Raw genomic sequence first — 9,991 nt, 5'->3', positions numbered from 1 at the left:
AATATTTATTAAATATTTATATTAATTCAATTAAATCAATTAAATATTGTATGCCTATTACTATATATTACTGCATATCTCATCGCTGTTTATACCAAAAAATGACGAGTTTAATTGAGAATGCTAAATTAAATATTTATATTATTTATATTTATTCAATTAAATATTGTATGCCTATTACTATATATTACTGCATATCTCATCGCTGTTTATACCAAAAAATGACGAGTTTAATTAACAATATCGAGAATGCTATTGTTTCACTTAACATGTTTATCACCTCGAATTGCGCGAAGCAATTTCTAGATAAAGATGGAAACTTTATTACAAAAGCGCATTGTACGCAATTGATCAATATCGATTGATCATTAAATGTTCTTCTGCTATCGAGCGACATAAATATGGTTGTAATTAAACATCACAATTACATCTCGATAGGAGTCAAAGAGAGAAAAAAAATTTACAAAATTTATTTTCACGCTCTGTTTTCTCTCTTTCTCTCGATTTTGCAGCGCAATAGCGGCGAATTATGCGAATTATTAGTTTAAAAATGCAAAACGCGAGAGTGGAAAGTATATTATGTTCGAATGAAACTCTCGCGTATATAAAAAGAGAAGAAATGACGGGGAGTTTGACCTCATTTAATAAACATTGAATACGGGTTATTGATTTACCTCCAGACAATCCCATGTTTATTCTTACGAACACGCGTGCACTCACGTGCGAATGCGTGCGATACACGTGAGAAGAGAATGGTGAGTAATATCGCAAAACAGTTTTCGTTATGTTTTCAATTCTTTTATGTGCAAATTTTTCTTCAACTAAACAACAATCAGAAATTTGATCTACAAGATGTAATTTCGCTTCAATACATCGCAATTAGAACCGATATATACGAAGCTGAAGCTTTTATAATCTATAATAATATTATTTATAATTATTATGAAGATACGCATGTATCTCGAAAGAGAAAATTTTAATATTTGAATTCAATGTTTATGTTTGCTTATGACTAATGTCTCTCTCTCTCTCTCTCTTTATAATGTATAACAAATATATTTTATATTATTCAATGACTATTAATTAGTTCATCATTTAAGAAAAAAGTGTAAGATATAAAAAATTAGTACATACACACATATGCATATATAAGATACGTATTAAATATTTTTAAATAATACAAATATACATATATGTACAGTAAACTTACACTACTAAACCGCTCCATAGATAAATCCATGATTTTTCCAATTGTAATAGTTAATTGCTTCTGCGATCTCATTATCAAAAACACTATAAATCGATTCTCTCTGGAATTTCCTTCGTACCAATAAGAATTATATGCAGCATCCCCGATGCTGTTGGTCTAAAACAAAAAAATCACATTTTTCAAAAGCAAATAATATATCCATTCATTCATTGCATACATAATATTCGTTCCAATTTAAACCTTATTAGTTAGATAATCTCCAGTAAAGCAGTAAATAAATGATTCCATAATTGAAACGACGTAAAACAAGATTGTTCTCATTATAATTCTCATAGCATCGGGTGTTCCAATTGACTGGAATATTAAGAAAAGACCTAACGGCAATGAGAAAGCGATAAGAAGATGAATAATTAAAAACAATTAATACTTTTTACTTTGCAGATTTATCTTTACTCAAAGTGTTGCTTACCGCGACGAGTATATAACCTAAACAACAGATAATTAAAGTATCCGACACGAACAGCACCATCGCGATATTCGTGTATAATTCTTCGATGTGCTCTGAAAAGGTGATGATTTGCTGATGTTTCTTGATTACTTTTTCTACTATAAAGGGATTCAAACTGCTTTCCTTGGACAGTTTTCCTTCCGTTGGAAACATATCTATCAACCACTTACGAAGAATATCGATTTGACCGCCTACATGCAGTATCTAAAATATACGGTATTTCTCAACCCCTACGCTTGGAAGTCGCTAAAGAATATTTTAATAATTTTAAATTTGTGATACAATATTTTTGAAATTTAAAAAGCAGGTCTCTGAACATATATATAACAAAATTATCAACAAATTATTTTTATACACATATATATAGGATGATTTAAAAATGCACGGCAATACATCGACACAGGGAATGTGCACACTAAAACAAGTAAAAAATGTTATTTGATTATACATTGTACATACCATAGTTTCTGAGTTATCGAAGATTAAAGAAAATGCTCAAATAATCCGTCTTGCGTTGCAACATACATTACAGCACGTTTTAATATTGAATCACTCGCTGGAAAATTCCAGGCGTTGTTCGAATTGTTTCGAATCCATTTCGTATCTTTTCTTGCGAGTCATGAACATTATTAATTTGTGCTGCATACATAAGATTTTAAATAAAAAAATAGAAATTTAATAAATTTGAATTGAAAGATCTTGCTGGCTAAATTATAAGTTTATCTCATTCTATCCATCGATTTGAAAAGAAGTTGTTTAAAAATATTCGGATTGCAATAAGGGAGTAAAGTCGAACATTTTTTTTAATCTTCCATAACTCAGAAATTATGATATATACGACTTATATTCAAATAACATTTTTTTACTTCTTTAGTATATACATTCATCTTTCTGAAACATTGCCGTATATTTATGAATTATTTTATGTATCATTAATCGATCACAATTAATAAAATACTAATAATATATAAACAATAATTATAATATAATAGCAATGATAATAATTTGTTACACAATAAAACACTCACCAAATTTATTAATAAGATATTTAACAGGCCGTTTATATAGGCGCATAGCATTAAATGAATTAATTGAATAATTATAACCAACTCATATACCAATGTTTGGTTGAGGTCAAATGGTAGGTCCATATTCATAACGAGTGGTCGCGTGGAAGTATTAAGAGCTTTCTCGTCATCCGAATCGTTCATGAAAACATTGCTAACATGAAACATTACAGCTACCGTATAAAGGATGACTGTTCCGTTATTGAAACGTCGAGACAGGTTGGCATTGTATGTCGTTGTGATCATACTAACTTCATCGATGGTACGATTTTCCCAATCGATTGCCATCATCGTTAATATCCTGACAAATGTTCTACGAATGGTTTTTGATTGATCATTATTTTGAAAATAATCGCAACAAATCGTTGTATAAATCAAAGATGAGGTAGAAACTTATCGTTATATTCGCTTAAATCTGTCTCTTTAATAATTTATCTCAATCTATTTTCTTCATTTAACTTTATCATATTGTTTATAATTGCCAAACGATTTACTTCACTGCAAAACTTTAAGCGAATAAGCTTAAACGATTGAAATCAAATTTATAAAAAGATAATATGTTACTGTAAAATGAATTTTACAGTATAATATTATCTCACCGTTTTTTAACCCAAAAAATGATAACTTTAATGAACATTATCGTGTATGTCATTGTTTCACTTAAAATTTTCATCACTTCGAAAGGCTCGTTAGAATAAAAATGTACTACGACCCATTGATATTCAAGTGCTTGCTCCATCATTATTGCGATCGTCCAGAACACTCTGCGTAACGGAATGCACGACGATTCTGGCCAAATGCCAAAAATTCGAAGGAAAATTTTCATCGATTTGCTAAGTGTATTGTCTATATTCATATTTTTGTTTTATTATCGCTTCTTCCAATTTTTTTTTTTCAACGTTAATACGCTGATTCTGATAAGACAATAATTTTACATTATGAGAAACGCGTCCAATCGATCGTATGATGTGCACGATATCGAATCTTTGCACAAACTGAAAGCTCGGAAGGGAGTACGAACGGAACGCACCCTCCCTTGAGCAACTGCTTATTAAATATTTTGATCGGAAAGCGCACGGAATCGTATATGGCTTTGTCGTGGCATGTCGATAAAAAAAAGTTTCCGGGTTCCGGGCCGATCTTCCCTCTCTCTATCTCTCTCTTTCCGGTGCGACAGTGCGTTATGTCCTTTAAAAATTCAAGCAACAACAGATAGTATCACACGCAAGCCTACACCAGACGTTAAACCGTGGTCGCTGACCGTAAGAAAAGTTTTGTTGTTCTTGAAATAAGAACTTTTCGAGGAAGAGGAAAGAGAGGGAGTTTCCCTTTCCAAGATTTTGTTGCCTCAATGTCGAGGGAAATTCTTCACGTAATGAAACGTAACGTGTATGTGGTATACAAGTTTGTGCACAATAATCGTGTAAAAAAAAGTAGAAACTGAAAAGACGAGGAAACGAAGAAACTGAGAGAAAAGTTTTATTTCAGTGCCGATGATAGTGCGCGTTTTTCGCAAACACAGTTATAATATAAACTCTAAAGAATATCACAAGACGAAAGAGAATTTACGCATTAGTTTTTTTGAAAGAATTGTGATTTCTATATAACGTTGTTTAAATATTACGAAAATCTGAAGCGACGTGTGATGATGTAAGAAAAAATTTCGTTATGAATGCACAATTGTACTCAAAATAATATAACAATAAAATAATTAGAATATTGTTATTACTGAGTTTTATCGTATTATTGTTTCATATATGTGTATTATTGTGTTACAATTACCATGAAATATTATACCATCATGAAGAACGATATTATAAAAATTTCATCAATCCAGATAAAACTTATTGTGTCTCCAATACATTGCCAATAGTACGGACACATATGATCCTTATAATCTATAATATTTATTTCTGGTGACGTAATATATTATGAATATATGGTTTTAAACATTAATAGAGTGATCAGTTTAACAAAATCACAGCACAATCGTTTACAGCTATTCGATAAAATAGCATATTTTTGCTTTAATATTGATCAAATTTTTTATTGTTTATAGATGTTAATAGAATTAAGTACGAAATTTATGTTACAGGGTGGAGAGAAAAAAAAGGGAAGGTAGAAAATGAGAAACTTACGCTGGTAAAACGTTCTAAGGAAAGATCCATAATTTTTCCAATCGTGATCGTCAATCGTTTCTGCGATCCCAGGATTACGAGATGTACGATCCGACTCTGATATGACGTCGTACCAAAAAGAATCATATGCCGCATCTCCAATCATTTTGCTCTAGAAGAGAAACAAGAGATATAGTTTTCGGATTCTCTCGAATGTCGTCGCATTGTCGGCTAACCTTGGCACTCAAGTATTCACCGGCGAAGCAATATATGAACGCTTCGAGATTCATCATGAGGTAGAAAAATACAGATTTTACCAAGATCACCGGGCTGCCAGGCGTACCGATCGACTATAATATCGAACGGAGCAATTTAGAATCATTCGTATAGATATATTTCCGTGCGTATTGAAATATCGATTAATTGATCGCGTTTTCGAGTGATCACCGCGTCTAAGATGCGAGAGAAAATAATGCCAAACATACAAGATTTCCTGTTTTTGAGACGGGATAGGACAGTGATTTTTGGAGATTATGCACAAAGGTACACTGGAGTGTATAGGCAGATGGTATTAAGCGTATGACTTTTGCCGATTTTTACTCACGGTGACGATAATGTATCCTAAACAGTATATAATAAAGATATCCGATACAAACAGTATCAACGCGATATATGTGTAAAGGTTTTCAATATTTTCCGAAAATGCAATGATCCACTGGTGTGTCATTCTCATTGTTATTCCATCCACGGTGAGTATCATATCTTTAGAAAAGGCTTTCAGCAACCAGTCGCGAAGGATATCGATTTGACCGCCGATATGCAGTATCTAAGATCCATACGTGAACGATAATAAATTGCGATTACCTTATTTTTAGAGGCCAAATATTGTCGCAAACTCACCAGAGTGACGATGAGTGAATTGTCCACAGAGATCCCGCAGCCGCAAAGACCGATCTTTATCACGCGACTAACCGTGCTCATCTCCATGTTTTCCGTAAATAAAACGTCGCGTCGAGGATGTGCGCGTATCGTCGAGCGATTTTACACCGGAAAATCTGGGGAGGTGGAATCTAGATGGTTCCGTGAACAAAAAAATGCTCGCCAATCGGATAACTCGTTAAATATTCCCTATCGCCACGTATCGCGAACTTTGACAAACTCGACGGTATCACGTGCAACAGTTACACGTCGCGGCCGCGTGGATCGGAAAAATAGGGAGCTAACATCTTTTCTTTTCTTTTTCGAGTCGAGTTTCAGGACGATGCAACTACGGATTAAAAATATAACAATACCTACAGTAAGAGCTCGGGAGTTTACAACTTCCATGACTTGCGCGATAAACACGCAGTTGAAAAGTTTCGCTGTTGAGGGAGCGTCATGAAGGGAGGAATATGAAAACACGGGAGTTTGTTCCGACAAGAGTGACTAAGATTACATGTTTGTACCGCGATACGTGGCAGAGTACACTACTCTTCGCAAAGAAAGATAAAAAGTTCATCGGTCTCTCAGGTTAGATGATTTTTCTCCATAAACCAAGTAGATACTTGAAAATATTACTTTTTACGTTGCACCTTCAATTCTTCAAACTTGATAAAACTGAAGAAATAAATCTAAAATTATACAGCAACAAAAGAAGATGGATTTAATTATGAAAAAGTATAGGTCCCTCCATACACGCAATGTCTTGGATGAGTACACGAATGTAAATCAGACTCGAAACTGTGAAAAAGTAATCCAGGACTTAAGAACACGAGTCTGAAGAAATAAGAGAGAGCGAAATTGCTAAAGTAGTTTTCAGTACTCCTCTTTCGCCGTAGACAAGCAAACAAAAAAGCTCTAAAAAAAACGTAAAAAGAATGTAGATCTTATTTGAGAGATATACACGTTATTAGCAACAATGTGAATTGTCTGAGCAAAGAAGAACCTTTGCTACGCAATTTCCTTCTCGATTTTGTATTAAAAGATATAATAATAAAGTTGAATATAGTTTGAATTACTTGCAACTCGTGGGAAATAAATGGAATAAAAGCATTATTTTTAAAACAAACTTTATATATTTTTATCTTATGTATTACTAAATCCTACTGGTCGCGCACTATTACTTCATATTATTGTTATAGCCATCGTCACAATACATGTTACCTACCTTCAGTACATCGCTAATAGCTAATAGCATTTCACAACCTATAATTAAACTATCGTTGTGCATATGATCTTTCACAAAAATGAATAATAATATTACAAAAAGTAATAACAAGACAGCAAATGGAACAAAATTATCTGTACGAGTATAATGTAGCGACTATTTGACATGTCAATTTCTGCAGTTCAAACTTTTTTCATAATCTCTGTGATTAATCGTAAAAAAATAATATTATTTATTTATTTAATTTAGTTAATTAATTTCCCGATCATCTTGCTCTGAAAGAAGAACAAATGTTCACGAATTAATAGAGATTTTTTGCGAAATGACAGATATTTCTTTTAATGCTGACCTTGGCGGTCAGATATTCGCCAGACAAGCAGTATATAAACGCCTCAAGATTCATCGTGATGTAAAACATGAGGGATTTTACCAAGATCGCTGCAGCATTGGGCGAATCTTACGACTGTAATTTTCACATATATTGACAATTCAATATCTTGATACGAATTAACGTGCGATACTTGTAGCTTGTATTTTTTCCGGTATCGATAACTTTTTATGCAATATTTATATCTATACATCGAACGCGTTATTTTCGACTTACGGTAACGATAACATATCCCAGACAGCATATAATGATTGTGTCTGATAAGAGCAACATGAACGCGATGACTGTATAAAGAGTCTCGATGCTTTCCGCAAATACGATAATCCGCTGGTGCTTCGCGATCAACGATTGCATCGTAATCTCCTCCGTCGAATCTACCTCATTTTTAGAAAAAGCTTTCATCAACTGTTCACGAAGAATATCGATTTGACCACTGACGTGAAGTATCTGAAATTTAAAGCTTGATGATTTTCTCGAGAAGATAAATAATTGTTTTTTTAAAAAAAATAATTGACAGAAAATATAAATTATCATTTTTAATAAACTCTATTTATATCTAATCTTAGATGTTATAAAATTATAGACATTTGTTCTTAATCAACTTTTCAAACGGATTTATAGCTTTAAAAAAATATTCTGCATTCTATAATTATATCTCGCAGATAATATTTTCAAAATTAAATCATTTAAAAATATCTTTACAAATTGAAAAGTCGTAAATTATGACCTGGATATTATCTAAAAAATATATATATAAAATGAAGTCAAAAATGATCGCACAGATTCGTCTTGTTTAAAAGATTTAATCGAACGCCAGATACATCGCGCAAATGTCGAACTTACCAGAGTAACGAGAAGCGAATTGATAATCGTGATGCCGCAGCCGACGAGAAACAGGTGATAAAATTGAACACTTTGAACCGCCACGTAAATAGAATGTGTACTAATATTGAATGGCAGTTTCATCTTCAGGATAAGTTCCCGTTCGTAGGGTTCCACTCTCTCGGGGTTATCTATGTTAGCAGCGAGAACGCCGGCGCTGTAGGTGACTACGGCGAAAATCTGCATGCCGACGATCCATCTCGAGGCGCGTTGTGCGACATTTGCCGTTTTCGTCATTATGCGCGAATTACAGATAGTGCGATCCTGCCAGTCCGCGGACATCATTTGCAACAGATCGAAAAATATTCTACGGAAGATCGGGTTTACACCGTGCGTGTTAACGCCTGTTTCACTCTCAGCTCGCGTGAAATTAAATCGAATTGAATCCGATTTCAAATTCATTTCATAGCTCAAGTTTACTCTTGATTGAATCGATTAATTAAAATTAAAAAGCGATTAAAATCAGCGAGATTGACTTTTATTTATTTTAATCAGTGACTGCGATAAATGACGATAAGAGAGTTCAGATTTTTGTAATATATTCCAAAGCAAACGAGATTCGTAATATTCTGTAAATGCACAGAAGAACGAGTTTCATGTAGAGTAGAGAGGAAGCCATCGCGCTACCAACTCCGTCCATGAGCTGGGAGAAGTCGTCCATATGAATGTTCACTATGACGTATCGATACTGAAAGACTTGGGCCGTGCTTAGCATCATTATTCAGTACAATCTAAACAGCACGGTGGACGGTACGTATGGCCAGATGCCGTAAATGTGAAGGCCGAATTTAACAAGCCGGCTGAGCGTGGTCTGCATTTTTATTTTCTTAAGACGACACCTCGAGAATCGGTCGACGAATAATTTTGCCAAACGCTAAAACCTGCCCGCGGGTCGACAACCGAACCGCGCGTGTCGTTGACCACTGACTCAATCACTACTCGTTAAATATATATTTCTGTTGTAAAAAAAAAGTTCTAACTGTAATATTATGAATCACGAAAATGACGCTCCCCCTCATCCCCTCCCTTCTTCTAATAGCGATGCAGTTGCACGCTCTCTTTAAAAATGCAACAGGCATGGGGGGCAGGAAAACTCAGTTTCCACGGACGGCGATGTTGAAAAGTTTCGCTGTTGGGGGAGCACGTCATGGGGAGAAACGTCGGGAAAGAAAGCGAAGACGTATCGCAGGAGTTTCTTGCAATGGAAAGACTGGTTCAAAGATCACAGTTGATATTGTAGGCGGTTGCGTGAAGGATCAAGCAGTTTGACGGCGTCACTACAGGCAAGAGCACGTGAAGAAGAAAGATCAACGAACGATCTCTCTTCGTAATCGCAAGGCGAGTATACTGTGTGTAACCTTGTTTTTATGTAACATTCTCCTCACATTGCATCTTTAGTCGTTAGCTTAAAAAAATGTTAAATAAAAAATATCTAGGAAAAATATCATTATTCAATATAGATAAGTATCACAATAATTTTTTATCTCATTACGCAATTAATTTGATATAGTAATATAGTATGCAAAGAGAAGAAAGTAATATATATATATATATATTGTATAATATAATATATTATATTTAAATGACTTAGGTTTAATCACATTTTAAAATCTATTGTTTAGGCGAGGAGGATAGACACTCGTCGTTAGAGCTTAATGTTCACGGACCAACGG

The 9,991-nt window shown here is 33.9% G+C and overlaps 1 protein-coding gene across 1 annotated transcript in view; it reads right to left on the bottom strand.

The window, feature by feature from the left end:
- Positions 1-194: 194 nt before the first annotated feature.
- LOC115235060 overlaps positions 195-9,991 on the bottom strand; it is a 24,216-nt gene continuing 14,419 nt past the window's right edge. The window contains 11 exon segments of the mRNA XM_029806602.1: positions 195-916; positions 1,211-1,366; positions 1,451-1,564; positions 1,680-1,922; positions 2,747-3,098; positions 3,385-3,514; positions 4,920-5,029; positions 5,031-5,074; positions 7,653-7,883; positions 8,280-8,637; positions 8,897-9,129. Of these exon segments, the coding sequence (XP_029662462.1) occupies positions 866-916; positions 1,211-1,366; positions 1,451-1,564; positions 1,680-1,922; positions 2,747-3,098; positions 3,385-3,514; positions 4,920-5,029; positions 5,031-5,074; positions 7,653-7,883; positions 8,280-8,637; positions 8,897-9,129 (2,022 nt within the window). The 3' untranslated portion in view covers positions 195-865.

Source organism: Formica exsecta, unplaced genomic scaffold, assembly GCF_003651465.1.
Source record: "Formica exsecta isolate Colony F162 unplaced genomic scaffold, ASM365146v1 scaffold109, whole genome shotgun sequence".
In the NCBI taxonomy this organism is placed as follows: domain Eukaryota; kingdom Metazoa; phylum Arthropoda; class Insecta; order Hymenoptera; family Formicidae; genus Formica; species Formica exsecta.
This window is presented reverse-complemented; position numbering and strand designations above follow the sequence as displayed.